Raw genomic sequence first — 25303 nt, forward strand, 5'->3', positions numbered from 1 at the left:
TTAGTGGAAAATTGGTTCATTTACTTTTGCTTATTATAGTAGCTAAATATGATTTTTTTTTCTACATATTTGAATCATTAAAAATGTTTTCTTCACTTAGGGTGTCGAAGCTCTCAAATATATATGGTGGCATCTTTCTCTAAGAATTTTATGCCATCTTCACTCATGAAAAGGTGAATGCGGTTTCTTCTGTATAAGTTGATGACTAATTTCTCCAACATTATCATGGAATGGAAATCTAATCATCCTCCAGCTTGTTTTCTTGTCCGCAAAAATATACTCAGGATCTCATGCAAGCTCCACATGATGTGAACGAAACACGCTTCAGTTGGATAGGAATATAGAGTGCGTTGCAGTAGTATTTTAATTTCTCATGCTCAACCTCCCTTGCTATTCCATTTCGTGCACAAACTAACAGCCATGCATGCATTTTCAGCATCAGATGAGACTCGTCTTACTAGAATGCTCTATGAACATTTTGTCTCCTATACTTCATAAGTCAACACTTGATCTGGTTGCTTACATACACATTGTTTGTGGAGGTAATCCGACTTCTTGATCATCTAAAAACGGTGCATTATGACTTGCTTGACTGAGATTTCCAAGCGGTTGCCACAAACCCTACTGAGATAAAATGGCTCTTAACTTCCAGAATTTCCACTGTAGTTCTGCGTCACACCTTCTCTATGACAACATACATGCCCTGTTAAATAGTTTCAATATAGCAATAAGTATGGTTGAAATTATTTAACAGAAGTTTAACTCATATATTCCTCGTAAAATAAGAAAGATTCTCAATAAGTACCAAAAACCAAAATGGAATCGATCAAGTTGATCAAATGTTGTATATCTTTCCCTTCTATCATCAAGCAAATATAAATTAGTTAAATAAAATTGAACTTTTTATAATTGAGTAATTATATTAAGTACCTAAAATTGGTGGAAAGAGACGAGAACCTCAAAATTAATAGGAAAGTAGTAAGAATAAATAAGTTTTAAATTTCAAATGATTCTGAATCAGAATATAAACTTTAGTGCTGTACCAATATAGAATCCTAAAATATACAAATCCCTGTACCAATATAGAATCCTAAAATATACAAATCCCTAAGGGAAAACGAGGAATGGAAAAAAATGTTAAATAAATAAGGAGTGGCAGAAATAGCATGACTTACAATTTATATGTTGGGCTAGAAGCCACTCACAATAGCCAGAAGCATCTTTAATCCCCATTTAAGTAGGGAATTTTAATGGTAACATTGGATGTGCCAGATGTAAGTGCAGGGCCTGCCTTGAGTGAACTTCTTGCTGACTCCAAAGCTCGGGAAGTTTGAAGAGCCATCTCGGCATGTAGTTGTAGACATGTCATAGCCATCTAAACAACAACAAAATCCTTAAACATGGCATAGCCATATATAGTTAAATAAAAAAATTTATTGAGAACAGGAAAATAACAGAAGTTAAACCAAAACATAGAAGAGGATAAGGGGGGCTTTGCAAAGCTCTACAGCAGAACAAAAATGACTGAGTAAAAATTCCTAGGGATAACAAGCTACCTGGGTTAGTGTTAGGTTTCTGGGTATGAAACCTAACACTCTCACAGCACTCACTGACACAAAGGCACCCGAATGGTAAGAAAAGAATGAGTTATATGTATTCTTATCAACAAAAGTAGTGTACAATCAGTATCTGGGAGCATAACATCCCTCCACAGGACCAACATTCCTGTCTATACTCAAATGAATACAAAAATCAATAACCCCCCGTACAGAACCCATTCCCTATTTATAAAGTTTCTCTTCCCCTTCCCACTAACTAACTAACTGTCAAATAACTCTTCCCTCCTAGCTGCCCTCTCATTTCCTCTTCCTTCTATCTTAAACCCATTATATCCTATCACCCTATATCCTATCAATTAGCAATAGAACTCTTGACAGATGCTTATCAGTTAATACTTTAAAAGCAAATATATTGTCATGAACAATTAAAATAAATATCAATAGAAGTCCAGAATGAGACCAATATGTAACCTTAGCACCATAAAATAACAGTAGACCAATGCAGAAAAATCTAAACCTTTTCATATGACCAAAGTACAAGCAGATATAATTTAAAAGCTTGTGAGAACTGGCAGAACGGATTTAAACCTCTTGGAACCTTCAAAATTTCTTTTGCTTACCGTATAGCATTCTTTATCTGTGTCTAACTCAGCTATATCAAGGGCCCATGTGCGAATCCATTCAAGGCCAGTAGAAATTTCAACATTTCCATCGAGCAAGGCAGATGAAATGGAAGTAGGGTGAAGGGAAACCAATACACATGAGGCAGCAAAAAGAACAGCTCTTCTCACATACGCTTCCTGGTGATGACAAACCTCTCTGCATGGATTAAAAAGCAAAGTTGAAAGTTTTCCTGCTTTAGCACACTAGAAAAACAATATAGCAAGAGGTATAAACATATACAACTAATAGGACACCAAATTATCAACTCCATTAGCATGTGCAAACACAGACTTTTTTGGATTATGTCAATCCTCATGCTGTTTCCAATTAAATAAACAACTTATATCTTAGCCAGTACCTGGATCTTAACATATTCAGGAGCAAAGGAGCCAGTACAGAAGCTTCTGGATGCATGGCTACAGATTTCATACAAACCCCAAGCATGTAAATGAGTTTCCCCAAGACAATGAAATCCCTGCCAAGCAAGTCAACACCATGCCTTTTCTTATCATATCCCTCCATGGCAGGAAGCATGAATGCAGCAGCATACAAGGGAAACTTGTTATGGGAATACTCCATCTGGTTTTGTGGTGCAGGAGATCGCAGACTCCACCTGCGTGTTTTCCCCTTCTTGTTCTTAACCTGATTATGTTTTGGGGGAAGGTCCCTCTCGTAGCTATTTGACCAATTCAATAAAGAGCCAGCACCTGAAATCTCTTTCCAGGAACCAGCACCAGCAGTCCCTGTGCTGCTAGGTAGGAACCAAGGACGGGTATCAGAAACAACTGAAATAAGGGAACTAGTATGATGTTTGGGTTTCATAGTTTTTGATTCAGCAAGCTCTTGAGCTGCTTCTGTCATAACATCTAGAATCATTATGCGCTGACTGATATCAACATTAGGTGAATACAAAAGCTTGTTTAGTGTCTCAAGGGATTCAAATGGGCAGGTGACTGCCAAGGCAACTAATGCTCTTTGTCTTTTGTCTTCAGTTGATTCTTCAGCACCTTCTAAAGCAATATCAGAGCACCGAACCTGAACAAGAGTTCTGGTTAGATCCCTTGCTGCATGTTTTAGTTCGTCTGGGGATGCTCTTATGAGCTTTTCAGCTACATCAATAGCCATTTCAACCTGTAATAAATTTTTAAACATCAAACTTCAGCAAAAAAGTAGGATTATCAAGCGAGAAGTATAAACTGATTTGTTCAATAGCTCAGTCTAAAGTCTAGACCCATTATATAATACTTGGTAATTGCAATAATTCTTGAACCATGCAATTCATAACCAATTAATTTTTCTCACAAGAAATAAAAAAAAAACATTAAGCATAGACATATTTTCTGAAAGCATATTACAAACCCCTTCAGCATCATCAGATTTTCTAAGAGCCGCAACAACTTCAGCCAGCTGTGAAAATTTTCTTTTCAAATCTGAGTCATCATCTTCCAAATCATACGGCTGTAAAGATGAATCACTTGAGGAATATGAATTCTCACTTCCACTGTCATCAACATCCTCCTCATTTTCGTCTGAGTCATGATTCAGTGATGCTGGATCAATAATCTCATCTGGATCAAGCACATTAAACTTCAATAACTTCTTTTTGCCCTTTACATGTGTACTTTTTCCTTTATTGGAAGGGGAATTAGTGTCCTTCTCTGGACCTGAAACTGTAGATGTTTTAGTCTCTTCAATACCTTTTTCTCCACAATTTGAGGCAGCCAGATTCCCTTTCTTGAGGATAGTGAATCCAAATTCCCAATCAATTGTCTCCTCACTGCAGCTATCATCAAGATACAAGGGGTTCTTTGGATCAATAATTTTAGACAATGCCAAAGCAACACAGCTAGCCATTTTTCGAACTAAATGATTAGGACTCTCCAGCCTACCTGAAATAATTACACAAAAAAAATTAAAAAACAACTCATTCTGGGAATAGGAATACCCATTTTACAGGACTACGGAATTAGTGTATATGCACAGGACATGCAGTACCTTCTAAGCTGAGTTTATTTTCATTGACAGTTGTTGTCAGTTAGTTATTCTGAGCTGTCGGCTATCAGAATTGGATTTCGTTTCACATAAAATTACCTGATATTTATTAAAAAAAATGATTTAAACCCTCTCTCTTTTTCTTTGCTCTTTAACTTTCTCATATTTTCTTGTACTTTCTTTTCATAAGTTGATAGTGGAGATTACTCTGAGTAGGAGTGGGATGGAGACGGATCCACAACAATTTCATCACAGCAGTCAAAGTTTTAGCACAAACCATTCTATCTTGTTTTGCAGTATTAAATTTTCTTAATGAAACTCCAGAATATGTCTAGATAGCAAATAGAAAAACTTTTAAGTGATAGGTTAAACTATTTGTAAAACTGAAAAAGAAAGGTTGAATCAGATAGAAAAACAATCTTGGCAAGTAATTGAATACATTTGTTGAGTTCTTATTGGAATTTATTCATGGTTACTAGCTCTTATTGGAATTAATTCATGGTTACTAGATTACTAGCACCACCTGGATACTGGAGAAAAGTCCTTAATGCAGCATACTTTCTTACACAGCAAAAAGTTACAAATATAGCATGGAAATGAAGATTTGGGAAAGCTATCATATAAGCCCTACAGTTGTTACAAATTATATACTTCAAACAACTTAATTTTGATAAGATTGGCACATTTAACTTGACAAAATGCAAGATCACAGAATAAAACAGCCAGTTCAAATGGAATCATTCCCTATATCCAGACGGCCCCAAATTACACAAATTGTTCCAGATCTAACTCATGCTTCCAATGGGCAGGGCCTGCTATTAAAAGCATTATGAAGGATTAAGGGTAGGCAATATGCAATAGTTCCAATCCTGCATAACCTCTCTTTTCATCTCTAGTATCAATAAATTAAACAATTAAGTAAATGATTTGTTGTAATTAGAGGAAATATCTATAGAATCTTCTTAATTAGAGAAAATATCTATAGAATCTTCCTAATTAGAGAAAACATTTGTAGGATCTTCTAGATTACTTTTCAGTATATTGTTTCCTTATTTCTTTTTTTTATAAGATTAGATTGTTTCAAATAGAGGTAAGGAGAATGTAATTGATATGAATGAAAATAATAAAGTCACTCTCTTTTTCAAGTTGATATTAGAGCTTCCGATCTTGGGAGCTCTGTTTCCGCTGCAACAATACCTACCGCCGCTGATGTCCAATGTCCTATCATTTATCACTCTTGATATGAAAGCTTATAAGGAGGAACCCGAGCGCTTGAAAGCAATGGTTGAATCAATGAGTAAGCCTCTGGATCATGTACTCTGTCCAGGAAAGGTTAGATTTGTCTTGATATTGTTGGTCATGTGTCTCAAGATATTTGGATTCTTGATTCAAGAGCAACTGATCATATGACACCTTTTCGTGTGTCCTTCAATTCATATGGTAAAAAAAATAGAAAACAACTTATTACAGTTATGAATGGTCAGGGTATACCTATATGTAGCTTTGGAAATATAATTTTGGACTGATCTATTGTATTAAAGAATGTTTTACATGTTCCATAATTAGCCAACAATCTTATCTCTGTGAAAAAACTCACAAAAAATTTAAATTGTTCATACTAACCTTTTTCTCAACTTATTGTGTTTTTCAAGACTTTGCCAGGGGAAGACGATTTTAACTGCTAAGAAGCAAAGTGGGTTGTATCTGTTAGAGTTTGATGACCAAAGCAAAACAAAAATCATGAGTCAACAAGTTACATTTGGACGTGGGCAAATTCCCAAATATGGTTACATCATAAAAGGCTTGGGCATCCTTCATTCAATCTTATTAAGTCCTTATTTACCAAGGAGTATGTTGAGTCTTTTAATTGTAATATTTGTCAGTTGTCGAAACACTATTGTGTATCTTATCCTATTAGTAATAAAAAGAGTACTTCTCCATTTGATTTAATTCACTCTGACGCTTGGAGACCTGTCGTAGAATCTATTTCCATAGCCAAATGGTTTGTTACCTTTATTAACGATTGTACCCATGTCATGTGGACATACCTTGTGAAAAATTAATCAGAAGTTTTTCAAATCTGTTAATTTTTTCCGTCTTTTCCAAAATCAATTTGGAAAAAATATCAAAAGAATCAGGTCTAATAATGACACTGAATCTATGAATCATGAATTTTTCAATTTTTTGTCTCATAATGGTATTGTTCATGAACTAACATGTGTAAACACCCACCAACAAAACGGGGTTGCGGAAAGAAAGAATCGTCATCTTCTTGAAGTTACTAGAGCTCTTCTTTTTCAAATGTTTGTTCTAAAAAATTACTAGGGAGTAGTTGTGTTAACTATCACATATCTCATCAACAGGTTACCCACCCATATCTTAAATGGCATTAGTCCTATAGAGTCTCAATTGATTTTTGTTCCTTCTTCCCCTCTAATAACGAGTCTACCTAGTCAAGTCTTTGGATGTATCGTTTTTGTTCACTCTCATCAACCTAACCGTAGTAAATTAAATTCTAAAGCTCTTAAATGTGTCTTTATTTGATATCCTTCTAATAGAAAAGGGTACAAATGTTCTTCTTCAGCCGCAACTCAAACCTTCTCTAGGGATTTTGATTCCTCCAAATTCTTTGCCTAACATGGTTCTTCAAAATGATATTGATTTGTTGAATCCTCCCGCTGAGATTGAGAAGAGGAAACACAAACTCAAGCATCTTGTTCAATCCCCAAACTCTTCATCACCAATGGATGTCACCTTTCATGAAACAATCCTTTTATGTCAATCCACCACTTCAGGGGGAGAAAGCACTTAAAGTGGATAAACTCTCCTTCTTGTCATTACCATGTTTGCCTTTGCAGGATTCCCAAAATCTAAGCAATGAAGCTACCATAGTCCACCATAGGAAGAAGAGGAAGAATAAAATTTCTTTGGCAAAAAAATATGAAACAAGAACACAACCCACTTTGACTCTAGAGCAAGAAAAGTTGTCTAATCCGGAGGTGAGGATCCCTGAAGATAACAATGAGGTAAGTATTATCAGGATTTACCCACTGCCCAAGATCTGAGCAATGAAGCTACCATAGTCCACAGTGAGGAAGAGAAAGAAGACAAATTTTTTGGCAAAAAAATATGAAGAAGAAAACAACCCACTTCGACTCGAGCAAGAAAAATTGTCTAATCTGGAGGTGAGGATCCCTGAAGATAACAATGTGGAGGTAAGTATTACTGAGGATTTACCCATTGCATTGAGAAAGGAAAGAAGATCATGTCCTAAATATCTTATTTCTCAGTATGTTTGCACTAACAATCTCTCTTGTGAGAAATAGAAAGGATTGAGAGAAAATGTTCCTTGTGTATATTGAATACACATAGGGTAGTTTATTTATAATGAAAGATACGGGCCAATGCCCTTAATACAAAATGGGCTAAGCCCAACTAACAGAAAAATAAATCTTAACATTTAACACTCCCCCTCAAGATGGAGCATACAGATTGTATGAGCTAAGCTTGGAATAGATGAACTCAGTGTTGAACTAGATGATTTGTCTTCAAGAGTGTGAGGCAAACATAGATGGACTAACAGCAGCTTGTGAAACTTCAACTTCAAAAGTGGATGAAGGAAAGTAGTGGTGGACAATGACAAACTGCAAGGACTGATTTCCAATCAATGATGGATGAGTGACAGGATCAACAGTAGTAGCGGAAAGCTAAGAGCTACAAAACTGCAGGGACTACACTAAATCCTCATCAATGATGGCTGGGTGACGGGATCAACAATAGTAGCTGAAATCTAAAAAACTGCAGGGACTACACCCATATATGTGACTTGCAGTGCCTTGGAAACGTACTCCCCCTTAGTGTGAAGGGCGGAAATGTGGAATTTCACAGTTGCTGGACCAAAGTGATGATACTTAGCAGTGTATCACAAGAAGATCGGGCTAAACAGCACCGAACAGCGGCAAACAACAGCGGTAAACAGTGCGGAACAGCGGCAAACAACACCGAACAGCGGCAAACAGTGCCGAACAGCGGCAAACAGTGCCGAACAGCGGCAAACAGTGTTGAACAGCGGCAAACAGTGCCGAACAGCGGCAAACAGTGCCGAACAGCGGCAAACAATGCCGAACAGCGGCAAACGGCGTGGACAGACGAAGATGGCAGCAATGGTTGCTCTGGAAGGTCTGAACAGAGAGAGGGAGGTCCGGCGAGAGCTATGGAGGTGTTGCGGTGAAACTCCGACACCGGGAAGGCGGCGCGTGCAGAACACGCGCCCGAGATCTGACGGGAAGAGGAGGCGCGTGAAGAGGAGTCTAGTCTTGTCTCCGGCGGGGTTGGCCGTCGCTCGAGGAGACGCTTCAGATCTGCTGGTCACCGGTCGAAACTGTGACGGCGGTTGGCGGTCGGCGACGGACTGGCCGGAAAGAAGCGCTGCGTGGCGGTGCGTGACTGAGAACTGGCTCTCGAAACCGGCGTGGTTGGCCGTCGCTCGAAGAGACGGTCAAGATCCGCAGGTTACCGGCTAAAACTGCGGTGGTGGCCGACGGTGGCCAGCGGCGACGGTGGTTGGCCGCGGAAAGTGGCGGCGACAGCGATAGCAGCGACGGCAGCGGAAAGCGGCGATGGTCGACGGCAGAGACAACTGGCTGCACTGAGAAAAAGAGAAAATTGACTGCCGACTGAAATTGTAGGGGCTGCCGGCAGCCATGGCGGCCGGCCGCCGGCAGACAGCAGAGACCACTAGAAGAGGATCAGAGAACCTGATACCAAGTTAGAAATGGACTTTAAGCCTAATTCAACCCCACAAAACCGGCTTGTAGGGTGAGGTTTGCATCCACTTATAAACTATGAATTGACCTTATCTCTAGTCGATGTGGGACTTCCAACACACCCCCTCACGCCGAGGTATATACGTCTCGAGCGTGAGATTAGACATTTTTAATGGGTGGTCTGATAGCGGCCTGATAGTGGGTGGAACAATATGCCCAGCAAACAACAAATATCGCTAGGATAGGCTCTAACCATGGCTCTGATACCATGTGAGAAATAGAAAGGATTGAGAGAAAATGTTCCTTGTGTATATTGAATACACATAGGGTAGTTTATTTATAATGAAAGTGTTACGTACCTGAGTACGTAAACTAGCCAAATACAACCTTTCACTCTCTCTCACACGGAATAGAACAATAAACGAATAATATTTGATGAATGAATCTCTTTTATTGATGGTAATATCTGAATAAACAAGGATAAACAATAATTGGGAGCATAACCTCCTTCAATTACTTTGAGAGCATAACCTCCCTCACAAGACAATAATGTCTGTCACAAAACTCAATAATCAAAAGCCTGTCTTTAACCCTGGACTCTAACCTTATTTATATTAATTATTTCCCGCCCATCTCTTATTAAATATTCCTCTAGAATATATCTGCATTTGATATAAATATCCCTATATTTAATATTCAATAATTTATATAAATATCTCTATATTTAATATAAATATCTCTATATTTAATATAAATATCTCTATATTTAATATAAATATCTCTATATTTAATATAAATATCTCTCCGTATATTATCTTAGCACATATCCTTAATTATAAATATCTTATATTGAATATTTCCCTAAATATATATTTATTTACTCTAATTAACTTATACTATATTTATTTACTCTAATTAACTTATATTATATTTATTTACTCTAATTAACTTATACTAAATATTCTCTCTGCTCATATACTTTCTAACCCTTATTATTACCCCTACCTTAGGTCGTAACATTACACCCCGCTGCAAAACAACCTTGTCCTCAAGGTTGGAAACAGGGAGCTGGACCTCATGGCTCCTCATCAATTCATGTCTGGAGGTTCGGGTGGTGGTAAAACCTTCTCTAATGTCTTCCATTCTTCATCCAGCATTCTGGTTACCACTTCTCCTAAATCATAAGCCCTGAGGGAATGGTTTTCAATGTCTTTCAGTACTTCACGTCGCGCTCTTCCTTCTGCCAGTGTACCAAACACTGCAAGCCCCCTGTTCTTTTTGTCGGCCCATCTCTTCACAGACTCCATTGTTCTCTCCAGGGTATTGATTCTTCCATTTGCCCTTCCTTCCAAAGCCTTCATCCTTCCTTCCAATACTAGACCGTTTGGTTCAGGTAGTTTTCTCACGCTCGGTTCTGGCCGTCTCCTCCCGTTTGGCTCGGTAAGTCCTCTCTCTATAGGTTCCGTCCGTTCTTTCACATTCGGATCCAGCAGTCTGCTATCGTTCGGTTCTGGCCGTTCGCTCACGTTCGGATCCGTTAGTCCACTATCGTTTGGTTCCAGCAGTCCCTTCCCATTTGGAGCTTGGACTTCATGGCGTATTCCACTCAACTCTGCCTTCAACCTCCTTAGGGAGAACTCCATGTTCTTTATTCTCTGCTCCATGCTCTCCAGTTTCCCTTCAACTGCATTTATTCTTCCCTCCATGATGTCTTTCACTCATCTCTATTAGGATCCGGCAGGTCGGACCAATTGTTACGTACCTGAGTACGTAAACTAGCCAAATACAACCTTTCACTCTCTCTCACACGGAATAGAACAATAAACGAATAATATTTGATGAATGAATCTCTTTTATTGATGGTAATATCTGAATAAACAAGGATAAACAATAATTGGGAGCATAACCTCCTTCAATTACTTTGAGAGCATAACCTCCCTCACAAGACAATAATGTCTGTCACAAAACTCAATAATCAAAAGCCTGTCTTTAACCCTGGACTCTAACCTTATTTATATTAATTATTTCCCGCCCATCTCTTATTAAATATTCCTCTAGAATATATCTGCATTTGATATAAATATCCCTATATTTAATATTCAATAATTTATATAAATATCTCTATATTTAATATAAATATCTCTATATTTAATATAAATATCTCTATATTTAATATAAATATCTCTATATTTAATATAAATATCTCTATATTTAATATAAATATCTCTCCGTATATTATCTTAGCACATATCCTTAATTATAAATATCTTATATTGAATATTTCCCTAAATATATATTTATTTACTCTAATTAACTTATACTATATTTATTTACTCTAATTAACTTATATTATATTTATTTACTCTAATTAACTTATACTAAATATTCTCTCTGCTCATATACTTTCTAACCCTTATTATTACCCCTACCTTAGGTCGTAACAGAAAGATACGGGCCAATGCCCTTAATACAGAATGGGCTAAGCCCAACTAACAGAAAAATAAATCTTAACATTTAACATCTCTGATAAGCATAAAAGCTTTATTGCTGCCATTTGTTCTACAAAAATTCCTACCTCAGTCCAGGAGGTCATGAAACTTGAACATTGGAATCAAGCCATGAAAGAAGAGATGAATGCATTAGAAAGAAATTCAACTTGGGAGATTGTTGATAAGCCAAGAGACAAGAAAGCAGTAGGGTGTAGATGGATATTCACAGTGAAACATAAGGTAGATGGGACAATAGAAAGATATAAAGCTAGATTGGTGGCAAAAGGATATACCCAAACTTATTGGATTTACTATGAGGAGACGTTTTCCCCAGTGGCAAAGATGAATACAGTTCGAATTGTTCTCGCTTTGACTGCTCATTTTGGATGGGACTTACACCAGTTGAATGTGAAGAATGTCTTTCTTCATGGAAATCTAGAAGAGCAAGTGTACATGGAGATTCCCCCAGGTTTTGAAGTTAAAATGAAAAAAACAAGGTATGCCTCCTAAAGAAAGCATTGTAGGGTCTTAAGCAATCCCCTAGAGCATGGTTTGGAAGATTTACAAAAGCAATGGTTTCCTTGGGATACAGACAAAGCCAAGGAAATCATACTTTATTCATAAAGCACTCTTCTACTGGTAAACTCACTTTATTGCTTGTCTATGTGGATGATATGATTATTGCAGGAGATGATGAAACAAAAAAATTGGCATTAAAAGAAAAATTGGCAGCCCAATTTGAAATGAAAGACCTAGGAAAACTCAAATATTTTTTTTGGAATAGAGGTTGCTTACTCCAAGAACGGAATTTTCATCTCCCAAAGAAAATATGTACTTGATCTCCTCAAAGAAACAAGAAAGTTGGGATGTAGAACCTCAACAGTTCCTATAGAATAGAATCACATAATTAGAAGTGAAGAAAGTGCTCCTACAGAAAAGGCCCAATATCAGAGATTAGTCAGAAAATTGATTTATCTATCACACACAAGACCAAACGTTGCTTATACAGTTAGTATAGTGAGCCAATTTATGCATGATCCAAGAGAGAGACACATGCAAGCGATTGACAAAATTCTCCAATCTTGAAGTCAAGTCCAGGAAAAGGGCTATTAATCAAAAGGGAAAACACATTGACTTCGAAAATATATATTGATGTTGACTATGCAGGTTCTATTACTGACAGAAAATCTACTTTTAGGTATTGTGTGTTTCTTGGTGATAGTCTGGTAACGTGGAGAAGCAAAAAGCAAGATAGAGTATCTCGTTCTAGGGCAGAAGCTGAATCCCGAGCTCTTGCTCCAGGAATCTGTGAAGAACTCTGGATGAAAATCATTTTGGATGACCTTAAAGTTAAGGTGGACAACCCTCTGCAACTACACTGTGACAATAAGTCTGCCATTAGCATTGCCCATAATCTAGGACAACATGACAAGACCAAACACATTGAGATTAATAGACATTTCATCAAAGATAATCTAGATAGAGGCTTTGTGATTACAACTCATGTTCCTACAAAACTTTACATAGAAGATATTTTTATAAAAGGGCTCCCTCCGGGTAGATTACAAAATCTTGTAGACAAGTTGGGAATGATTGATATTCATTTACCAACTTGAGAGGGAGTGTTGTAATTAGAGGAAATATCTATAGAATCTTCTTAAGTAGAGAAAATATTTATAAAATCTTCTTAATTTGAGAAAATATTTGTAGGATCTTCTAGATTATTTTTCAGTATATTGTTTGCTAATTTTCCTTTTTTAGAAGATTATATTGTTACAAATATAGGTAAAGAGAATGTAATTGATATGAATGAAAATAATAAAGTCAATCTCTTTTTCAAGTTGATTCTTACAGCTAACCCCTTGAAGAATCAAATGCATGCCATTCTTCATCCCATCCAATTCCTCCTTAGACATTGTCTCCAGAGAAAGACCTAGAGCAGCAGATATGTCTGAGATAGATATAGGAAAAATAAATAAATATGGTACCAGATCCAGTGAATACTTAGAGGAGGAAGGTACATGAGATTGTCATAACTACAATGCAAAATTGGGTGAGCCATGCCACAACAGGAAGGCCTCTATCTTGCAACTTGATGAAGGTGAGATGTAGTGGTGGAGAAAGCCTTTCCAGTTACAAGGGTAAAAGCAATAAACTTGCCCTTCCCAAATCCCACAATGAAGGCAAATTCATGCACTAAACCACCCTTTCAAACTCAAAACTAGAAGCTATGTATTCCTCTATCCACATGCTTTTCACTTTCAGTATACTGGTGCAATTAAAAAGGATACAAGCTTGTTGCTCAATAGGTGCTGTTTGCACAAACTCTTTCTTAGACCATACTGCCATCAGACGTTGGACAGTATTCAAAAGCCCAGGGCGATTATGTTCTGATAATAAGGAACCAGGTGGGCATTCATGAACAGCAAATTGAAGGATCCATTTAAGGCAGCTAACAGGGAATACTTTCCATAGCAGGAATTTGTCAACAAACATAGACCTGAGGGGAGACAAGGGAACATAGCACAAAACAAAGGGGCATAAGCATAAAAAAGTATTAGTAATACTGAAATTTCATTACAGGTTATTAAACAAAAAACAAATAAACAAAAAGGGAAAAGTGCTTATGATGGTGTCAACATGCCTACAGCCATGCTGTGTCCCAATAGTAGTCAATGGTGGGAAATGCCGGCATGGCAGAGGTTTAGCCCCTATATGACAAAAAATCACTGAGTACCAGTTTGGCTTAGAACATGGCTCTAGCAGTCATGACTCTTTTTCAGTGCAACAATCTCTTATGCGGACCTAAAGTGGTGTCATTTTGGTGTGGCTGTTATAGGAGGACAATCTTGAGATTGTTCCCCTTTTTTATTTAAACAGAACAGAATCAGGAACCTTATTGGAACCCATAACTTAAGTTACACAAACTTAACCCCCACTCTTCTCTCCAATGATGTAGACCCAACTTCTCTAGCGCCAATGCCACATTTGCAGCCACATAGTGTTTTCAGGCAATCTTTAGCAAAGTCATCTCTGATGAGCTTGTGCAGCTATGTTCTGAACTACACAGATTTCTCAAGGTATGAAAGAGATCTGCTACCTCTTTGTTCTAACCTCTGGTCTGTTGTTCTTGTGATTTCTGCCCTACAATCTACCCTATATTTAATTTTATTTTTCTAATTGGGTTTCGTCATCCTAGTTGAAGTATGGTAATTGCTTCATCCACTCAACCACACGGATCTACACCAATCACTGCCTCCACCTCTGCATTAGTTTCTTTCTCGTACACTGAAATCTGCATTTAGTTTTCAAATTTTGACTTTTGATCACTAATTACAAATGTCTTTAGTTTTAGTGTTTTTAATTTAATTTTCCAGCACACAAATATATAATGTGTATCTTAAAACTTTAGACATGTGGTCATCCAGTAGCCAATACAGCTTTTTCAGAGTCAGACACTCTGCGCCGCTATTTAGAATTGACTGGTTGTAGCTCATTCCGAACAAAATCAAAACAAAATGATTATTTCAATCACCTGACAGAAGCCTGAAGCTTAAAAATTCGATGGAATAACAACCACAGCAGCCAATACGCATGAACATCATTAGCATCTTGAGTAGCTAACTTCTGCAAAATCACCTCAGAGATTCTTTCTGTGGTATAAGGATCACTGATGGATTCCATTATTCTTGACCAAAATACCATGATAGGTTTCGACACGAGCAACTCCTTAGTAATTGAATCATTATTTGATGATAAGCAACCATTGACAAGCCTTAGAACTTCAGGTATTAATTCACTAGATAGAAGATCTACAAGAAAGAGACTGAATTAGGAAACAATAAATAGCTAGTCCAGACAGAGACTATAACATAATTCACAACACTACCAGCATAGGAGTAGAGTCATAAATAACCGCAAGTCACAAACTTCATTTATCTCCTTCAGCAATATAAAAAGTAGATTTATAGTGTTTTCCATTAAATATAGGATAATAGTTAGAAGACAGTCAATTTCAACATGATATTTCCAGTTTCTCAAACAGTAGTTATTAGTCCTGATCACAATGGGGAGTGGCCAAACATAAAAACACATGGCTGGATGGTCACTATAACAATGGTTAAGTATACAAAATAATCAACTTACACGACATAAATATAAATACTCTGAAACATAAAATAAAAAATACCAAAAGTAAGAACATTCATAATTAATAATCAAACGTCATTTTATAGAGTATGTGGGGGAGGGGAGAACAGATCTATGAAATGTGAAGAAAGAACATAATACGCTAAAATAATAAAAAAACAAAACAGAGACCTGCAAGCTACATTGTGGAATTTGAACTGATACCAAAGCATAAAACAATAGAGATGTGGGAATACTGAATAGAGACATAAACACTGTCATAGAGCAGAGGACCTGTTGGAAGAACATCAGGACCTGTTGGAAGAACATCAGGTTCTGTTGCATGCACAATTTACTCTACTATTTGCAGATAAGCTATTCTACACACATCCACAGATATACAGATCAAATATAAAAAGTGGACATTAGTAACAAAGGAGATATTCACAAAATGTTCTTCACTTAAAGTCATGCCTAAAAAGAACGTACAACCTACTTCAAGCAAAGTAATGAAAAAACATGTCTACTCTGACAAGTTGACTTACCCAACTATTGTTGTATAAAGAAAGAGAAAGCACGAGTATCAAGGCTAAAAGCTCAAGTCTAACGCACATATATCCATGAAGCTTTTAAATAGAAGAGTTTTCAAAAGAAAAATCAAGAGGATAGCTTAAGAGGATAGTCAAGTGAAAAGCTTACAACGAAACATCCATCCTACAAGCATTCAAAAGAGAAGAAAAGAAAAAGCTCAAGAAAAAGAATACATCTGAGTTGAAAAAGAGAAAAAGAGAAGAGAAGAGCAAAAAGAAAAAGAAATATTCTTGAGCTTCATTGTAATATTGTTTACTATTATAAGAGAGAAGAGAGAAACACCTGCAAATATTTAGACGGCTTTGTATTGTTTTTACATCCTCTATGTGAAAGTTATAGTCTTAACTACTTATAAGCAATCGTTGATTGCAATTCTGAAGAAGAGATTGGACATAGCTCAGTTGGAGTAAACCAGTATAAAAATATTTGTGCAATTATCTCTTCTCTTATCTAAATGATCCTCTTGCAAAAACATGCATTTCTGTTTTATTTACAAATATAAGAATCTTCGTAGCTAAACGATTACCTTTCATAAAAGAAGTTCTTACAAAACGCTGCAGTATACATATCCTGAATAGCACGATAAAAAGCAACTATCATTTTCCAACATTTATCATGTCCAGCGTCTAAGCTTTTAAAAAAAGAATTTCAAGCTCGATAAAATGTTATATCAGAAGGGTTGCGAAAACTTTTCCATTAACACTATTCAACCCCCCTTCTAGTGCTTTTCAGGTACTTCAGAATAGGATTTTGTATGGTATTTTGGATTATAGGAGTAGAAGACTCAATTAATGGGACAGGTAGAACATTTTGAATAGAATTAGAATCTTGAGTAGAAGTATGGAAGAAAGGAGATTGCTCAAAAAAGGTGACATTGGTAGTCGTATTATTGGATATCGGATAACAAAAAATATTGGAGGACTCAAAAATTCTTTATAAAGTTATAACACAAACCATAATTGGTTATGGGGGAAACATTGCTTTCAAAAGAAATATAATACCATCACATGTAATTCTAATGCAAAACTAATGATATTATAGTGAAAATAGGTAATTTTTTGAAAAATAATTAGAGGGAAAGTGGAGAAGAAGAAAAAATTTAAAAAAAATTGAAAATAAAAAAACAAGCTTGGCCGGCGGAACTGGCAAGCAGTGGCGGCAGCAGTGGCTGTTGGTGGCAGTATGTTAGGTTCCTTCTAAGAACCTTTCTCAAATAGACTTAAGGGCACACAACACACCCACACCCAGAAGAAAGAATGATATATTCTTGTATTGATAGCAAAAGAATACAGAGTATGTGAACTGTGAGAGCTTAACCTCCCCCCTCAGGAATGATGAATTCCTGTTAGACTACTACAAAACAATCAACTAACTATTCACAACTATTCAGTTAACTATTTATACAAATGAATACCACCCCTCCTAACTGCCAAAACAGTTAGGTATTCCCAGCTTTATTCATTCTTTCATAAACCCTCCAACTCCTAACATTACCCTCCGCTCCCCTAACAACCTTGTCCTCAAGGTTGAATTCAGGATATTGGTCTGCCATAGCGCTCTGGTCCTCCCAAGTGGCGCCCTCCTTTCCTCCTTCTTGCCACTCTACTAAGACTTGCGGCACTAGTTCTTCTCCTTGCTTCACTTGTCTCCTTTCCAGAATGCGAAGTGGGTGAAAAGTAAGGCCTTTTGCCTGCAACTCGGGTGGTAACTCCTTCTCCACTTGTTGGTCCCCAATTGCTTTCTTAAGCTGGGATACATGAAAAACCGGATGTATCCTAGCTGTCTCCGGCAATCTAATTCTAAACGCGACCTCCCCCACCTTCTGTATTACTTATAAAAGGCCCGTAGTAACGAGCTGCCAGTTTTGGGTGAAGCCTCGAGGGCATCGATGTCTGCTTATGAGGCCGAATCTTCAAGTAGACCCAATCCTCCACCCCTATATCTGCTGGACGCCGCTTTTTATTCGCTTGCTGCACCATTAAATCTTGTGCCCGATTTAAATGAAACTTCAGCTGCTTGATAGCCTCATCCCTGGTTAACAGATCCTGGGCCACCGCTTCCACTAGTGTCTCCCCTGGAATGAACCTACTAAGAGACGGCGGGGCTCTTCCATACACAGTCTCAAAAGGCGTGCATCGGGCTGCACTCTGATAACTGGTATTATACTAGTATTCAGCCCGTGACAGCACTGTGCTCCAACTTTTCGGCTGTTTTGAGCAGAAGCAACGTAAATAACCTTCCAAAATTCTGTTGATCACCTCCGTTTGCCCTTCTGACTCAGGGTGATATGTTGTGCTCATCCTGAGTTGGGTCCCCTACAGCCGAAACAACTCTTTCCAAAAACGCTTAGGAATAACGGGTCCCTGTCACTCACAATCGAGACCGGAATTCCATGCAATCGGACTATCTCTTTCACAAATAACCCTGCCACTGTCTTCGCCGAATACAGGTGTTTAAGCAATACAAAATGGCTATACTTGCTCAGCCTATCAACCACCACCAGGATTGCGTCATAGCCTTGGGACTTGGGTAGCTTGACTATAAAGTCCATACTCACCTCCTCCCAAACTGCATGAGGTATGGGTAGGGGCTGCAATAATCCCTGCGGAGAAGCTGCCAGATATTTGTGTTGTTGACACACCAAACAGCAGGCCACGAAGTCCGTCACCGATCTTTTCATTCCTATCCAATATAAGGATTGGGCTAACCTTCTGTACGTTCTGTAAACTCCTGAGTGACCACCCGTGCTCGTTGAATGAAATTCAGCCAAAAGTTTGGGGATCCATCCTGACTTCGCCGACAATACTAGTCTCCCTTTATAATGGAGCCTTCCCTGCTCTAGTGTGTACACAGAATGGGTACGGGGTCCTTCTGAAGATCCTCCATAACCTTCTTTAGCACGGCATCTTCTTCTACCTCTGTCAACAATTCCGTGAAGTCCTGCCAGTAGGGCCTAGCAATCACCCTTACCTCCTTTTCCTCCTCTCCCCTTTCACTTTTGCGGGATAGTGCATCGGCTGCCAAGTTGGATTTCCCCGCCTTATAAACAATCTCGAATTCGTAGCCCAAGAGCTTGGCCACCCAATTTTGTTGATTTTGGGTGGTGATCCTCTGTTCTAGGAGGTATTTCAAGCTCCTCTGATCAGTATGCACCATGAATTTCTGCCCCACCAAATAAGGTCTCCAGTGTTGAATGGCTAGCACCAACGCCATCATCTCCTTTTCATAAATCGATTTGCTTAATGAACCTTCAGACAACGCCTTGCTGAAATAGGCAATAGGTTTCCCTCCTTGAGTTAAAACTGCCCCGACACCTACTCCTAACGCATCACATTCGATGTGAAATGTTTGGTCAAAGTCTTGGAGAGTTAGAACCGGTGCGGAAGTTATGGTTGCCTTTAACCTTTCCATGGAAGCTCTGGCCTGGTCATTCCACCCAAATTTCCCCCTTTTTAGCAGTTCAGTTAAAGGCTTTGCCACCTTACCATAATCCTTCACAAAGCGTCGATAATACCCAGTTAGGCCTAGGAATCCCCGCAAGGCCTTCAATGTTCTGGGCTCCTCCCATTCCAATACCACTTTTATCTTCTCCTTATCCATCTCTACCCCTTTTCCGAAATCTGATGGCCTAAATATTGAATTTGCTGCCTCCCGAATTCACATTTCTTTTTGTTGGCCACCCACCTATGTTGTTCCAGCAACGGTAAGACCTTCTTCAACTGCTCCATGTGATCCTTCCATGTGTGACTATACACCAAGATGTCGTTGAAGAAAACCAATACACATTTTCTAAGATATGGCTGTAGCAAGCCATTCATTGCACTTTGAAAAGTGGCTGGCGCATTTGTGAGGCCAAATGGCATCACCAGGAACTCAAAATGCCCCTAGTGAGTTCGGAACGCTGTTTTGGGTATATCCCTTTCTCCCATTCTGATCTGATGATACCCAGCTTTTAAGTCTATTTTGGAAAAATATTTGGCTCCTTTTAATTCATCTAGTAGTTCTTCGATCACCGGGATCGGGAATTTATCTAGAACGGTTGCTTTATTTATTGCTCGGTAGTCCATGCAGAAATGCCAGCTACCATCTTTCTTTTTCACGAGGATAACCGGGCTAAGAAAGGACTGGTACTGGGTCGAATTATCCCTACTTTTATCATGTCTGCCACCTGTCGCCCCAGCTCTTCTTTCATAAGATGGGGATACCGGTAAGGGCGCACGTTCACCGGGTCCACCCCTTCCTTAAGAGTGATGCGGTGCTCCTTATCCCGAGGTGGGGGCAGCCCGTTTATCTCCTGAAACACCTTGTAGTGCTTGTGCAGAACCGCACTCAACTCTGCCTCTTGTACAGCAGTCAAATCACTGCGCCACTCACTGTCCACCTCATTTTCCACTAGTCCCAGATCCCAAACCAATGTCCATGTTTCAGCATCTGCGAGCTTGAGGAGAGCTTTCAGTTCCACCAGCTGTCTTGACAATGCAGGGTCCCCTTTTACTCCTTTTACTCTCACCCTTTTACCCTCCAGGTTATCTCCTTCCAATTTATCATCACCTCTCCCAACTTAGCTAACCAAGCTACGCCCAAGATAACATCTACTCCACCCAAGTCGAACATATAAAAGTCCTCCTCCACCATGGCTTCCCCCAAACTCAATTCTTTTCCCCATCTCCCAGGCTCACCGGATATGGCGGAGTGTCCGTTCACGGTAACTTCAATTCCTCTGCTAATTTCCGGCTGACAAAGTTGTGGTTGGCGCCACTGCCAATGAGCACCACCACTTTTCTTTCTCCAATCCACCCCGCCAGTTTCATCGTTTTGGATGGTGTCAACCCTTCTGCTGAACAGGCTGACAACTCCATGGATTTCTTACCAGTGTCTACCACCTCTTCACTCACGTCTTCCTCCTCATCCTCCGCCAGATGCAACACTCGCAGGCTTCTCTCAGTGCAATGGTGGCCAGGTGCGAATGGCCCCCCACAACGGAAGCATCGGCCCTCTTCTTTCCTCTTAAGGAATTCTGGGTAAGGGAGGTTCCTCACCATTCTTCCTCTGTTGTCGTTTCCCCCCGTGGTACTCACCCTTGTATTCGAACTGGTTGGGACTCCTTCTCTCCTCACCGACCCCATACTCTTTGTTCCTCCTGACTGGTTCATCGTGGGTCTATTAGGTTCGGAACGTACCACTACCCCCATCGACCGCGACCTTGACGGGTTAATCTTGAACCCACTCCAGTTGCCCCCTTTCGCTCGTAGCGTCGCATCTTCCACGTCACGTGCGATTCGCATCGCCCCCATCAACTCCTGTGGATCTTGAATCCTCACGTGTCCCTTGATGTCCTCGCGCAATCCGGCGAGGAAATAGCCCAAGACTTGTTCTTCGGGAACGCCCTTGGTTTGCCCCATCAAAACCTCAAAATCGCGAACGAACTCCTCCACCGTGCCCTCATGGCGCAATGTCGCCAGCCTCTCAAACACCGTCCCCCGAAATCCTCCTCCAAATCGGTTGACCATGGTTGTCTTCAGGCCTTCCCAAGAACGGTTCTTTGCCTTTTCTTTCCAGAACTTGAACCAGTAAGCCGCACTTCCCTCCATGCTAACGTACGCGAGCTCCACCTTTTCTTCTTCGCCTGTCACCTTCTGGATATCAAAGAATCTCTCCGCCCTATTGATCCAACTAAGGGGCTCCAACCCGTCAAACGTAGGCAAATCTACCCGTCACTGTGGATTCTCGTTCACGGAACTATCATCGGAAGGTCCCTCCGCGTTATTGGCGTTCGTCCCCAATATCCTCATTATCTGCTGTAAATCCCTTTGTACTGCGGCTGACTCCGCTTTCATCCCCTCTATCGTAATCTCGATTGCCTCCAGTCTTCCCTCCGTATCTCTCTCCATTCTCACTAACGTGCCCAATTTGGATCCGGCAGGTCGGACCAAATTGTTAGGTTCCTTTCTAAGAACCTTTCTCAAACAGACTTAAGGGCACACAACACACCCACACCCAGAAGAAAGAATGATATATTCTTGTATTGATAGCAAAAGAATACAGAGTATGTGAACTGTGAGAGCTTAACCTCCCCCTTCAGGAATGATGAATTCCTGTTAGACTACTACAAAACAATCAACTAACTATTCACAACTATTCAGTTAGCTATTTATACAAATGAGTACCCACCCCTCCTAACTGCCAAAACAGTTAGGTATTCCTAGCTTTATTCCTTCTTTTGTAAACCCTCCAACTCCTAACACAGCAAGTTAGGGCATCTGGAAAAGAATAAAAGAAAAAGTGTTTTAAAGTTGTGTGTCTTAGAGTGAGTTTTAAATTTTTATTGGGTTGACCCAATATTTAACTGTGGTTTAAAGACCATTTACACTAACAACAACACTAGAGCAGGGGTTTAGTGGCCGGACACAAAACAGAGGTCACATTCCATCTTACATTGAAACAAGGCCAAACTTCCAATTTTTTTTTCAGAAAAGAAGCCCCACATATTTATGATGTAACACAAAGGTGAATAAAAAATCTAGGGGCAAAGAAAAGTATTATATCACTGCAAATAGATAGCACCCTCAACTGCTGCAATTTTCCAAGATAACAGCTTAACTGAAAGAAACCCACAATAGAAACCTTGCAGTGATACTGCTCCATTGCTATAGCTCATAGTTCACAACTACGCCTAAAAACAGCATTTTACATATACGAAATAGAGAAGACCTAAATCCATCAAAACAACAAGATATCTTTCAACTGAATTATCTATTTTAAAACAAAATTACCAAAGCAGACTCTTGCAATAATTTTTTGATTTGCCATGAACAGCCTTTAATTCACAAATTGTTGAGATTACATCGATGCTGACAAGATTAAAACAGTTATGTTCAGTGCACACATTTGCCATTTAATAAGATATCTACTCTTAATAGAACACAAAAATTAATATATTCTACTTTCAAAATATCAGCATCCAACATATTTAACCTTTTAGAGGGGTTGCTTAACATGGATTCACATCAGTGTCAAGTTACTAATCAAATATTACAATTGGGATTTGGCACTTTATTAGAGACTACAGAGTCATTTATTTACTTGGGTTAGTTTCACTACTACTCACATGTTGACCAAGACTTGGAATCTTGGCCAAGGAAAATAGATACAACCACTAGGTGGTATCTTTACCATGTAGATGAGGAAACAAAAATGTCAAACATTTAATAGGCTACAAGCTTGCAGTGGTTCGTAACCACATGCCACGGCACTTTACAACAATGCATTTCAAACTTTTACAAACTTGGTATTGGTGTCAATTTCACATTGATAATTGGTTCACTAGCTTCTTTTAGTTTTGTCAAAAAAAACTCGGACAAATAATGCTAATAAGAAACCGAATAGTATGCCTTCTGCAAACTATAACCCACTTGACACTTGCTATCTTTTGAAAGCTAACCTTTATAAAAAGTGAAGAATGCATTTTTTTTTCTACCAAACGGTACAGAAATTGCAACATATTGTGGTACTAGAAAAAACATGACATAGCAAAGGATGATAACTAATTCAAAATAATCTAGTGATACTTAATAATATAGGTAGTTCAAAGAAAAAACTGAAGTATCAAAATTTCTATTTACCAGTAGAGCCACGGCGACAAATACGAGAAAACATTTCCCCTACAAAAAACATTGCACCATTTTTGTCCATTTCATCCATCTCTACATTGACTAGCAAGATCATCTCTCTTTCTTCTGCCAAGGAGAGTAGTTGCACAACAACCTGCTTGAAGAACACACTGAAACTCTTGGTGAAAAAAATAGATCAAGTGCTTAAAAGTTACTCAGAAACAATAATAGTATTCAACCATTGAAAACCCACAAACTATCTAAACCAAGAAAAGAAAAGGAGGATACTGTGATGACAAGGAAGTGGATGAGTTCATTCTTGCTTTGTCCGGAATAGATGCAACAATCTGTGCCACCCTTGATACATCCATCTTGGTATGTACATCGGTAACGTTTCTCAATTTAGAAGAGCCACCAAACTCTCTTGCTAACTGGACCACCCCTTTATTTTCAAGCAAGCACAGTACAAGCAATCTGTTATACATGTGGAATCAGAATAAGTTCTTCCCACTGTCATTAATCAAATCAGTTTATCACTTCACACCAAATTAAGCACAAGCAAGCGGATAGCTTTCGAAAACGAGAAACTCCATTCATTGCACAATGCGAACATCCATACCTTTCAGAATTAGAGAGGACAGCATTAACATCTAGACCATCAACCGTATTCAGCTGAAGAAAAGGAACCAAAATCTGCAGCACCTCAGAAACCAATCCACGGACAAAGAAAACATCATAAACATATTTCTGCGCCGAAAAGGGAAAACAACCCAGCCAGTTTGAGGCAACATCTGCAGGAAGTTCCATATCCCATTAAAAAACAGGAGCAGCAAAATACAATATCATTTTTGAGGAACTCAAAATTTGGAAAGGAAAATAAAAACCCTTACCAAGTAATAGAAACCTAGCCAGTGTGGGAAAAGCAGCTCCTCTATAAAACGCACGCCACCAACCATTTCGCTTTTCTGCAGTAGGAACTTCGACACTGAAGACCTGAACACAAAAGAAACACGAATTTACGAATATTTCGTCATGACAACGGCAAACTACGAGAAAAAAAAACGGGAACAGACCTGGTCTCGGTAACTTTCGTCGATGCTATCTGTCACGATGGAAACATGCATTCGAAATCAAAATTCTCCTTCAAACAAGTGAAATAGTACACGTTCCTTAAAAGTACGCAGATAGAGAGTATCTGATTCAAGTTAGGGCAAAAACCAACGAACCTGAGCGAAGAGAAGGGTCTACGGGGAAGAGAATGGTAGCAATGGAATGAAGGGCGCAAATAACTTGATCGACGTGCTTCGCGTTCTTTATAGCCGAAATCACTCCGGCGACGTTGCTAACCACCTCATGTTCCAATTCTCTCTTCTCTGAACCCTCCTCCATCGGCAATTTTCCAAAGCGAAGTTGCTTTCACTGCGAATTTGCACTCAGCTTCTGCACTTCAGGATGAGTCCACTTCGTTGCGGAAACTTTGGGGTTACTAAACGGCGTAGTTCAAT

General features: G+C 39.0%; 1 protein-coding gene across 4 annotated transcripts; it reads right to left on the reverse strand.

Moving 5' to 3' along the window:
- On the reverse strand, window positions 1-25303 carry LOC108331442 (uncharacterized). Of its 4 annotated transcripts, XM_052875658.1 has the most exons (15): window positions 25025-25303; window positions 24872-24900; window positions 24689-24791; window positions 24418-24589; window positions 24087-24272; window positions 23811-23968; window positions 15005-15281; window positions 13761-13969; window positions 13322-13420; window positions 3920-4111; window positions 3582-3790; window positions 2581-3353; window positions 2180-2378; window positions 1176-1375; window positions 1-703 (listed from the first exon to the last, which is right to left on the reverse strand). In XM_052875658.1, the coding sequence occupies exons 1-14, from the start codon at window positions 25185-25187 to the stop codon at window positions 1223-1225; spliced, it is 2922 nt and encodes a 973-aa protein (XP_052731618.1). In that variant the 5' UTR covers window positions 25188-25303; the 3' UTR covers window positions 1-703; window positions 1176-1222. The 4 variants fall into 4 exon arrangements, with proteins under 4 accessions (XP_052731618.1, XP_017421607.1, XP_017421609.1 ...); XM_017566118.2 differs by having other exon boundaries at window positions 3582-4111; XM_017566120.2 differs by having other exon boundaries at window positions 3582-4111; window positions 24872-24939; window positions 25025-25163.

This window comes from Vigna angularis, chromosome 4 (genome assembly GCF_016808095.1).
Source record: "Vigna angularis cultivar LongXiaoDou No.4 chromosome 4, ASM1680809v1, whole genome shotgun sequence".
Taxonomy (NCBI): domain Eukaryota; kingdom Viridiplantae; phylum Streptophyta; class Magnoliopsida; order Fabales; family Fabaceae; genus Vigna; species Vigna angularis.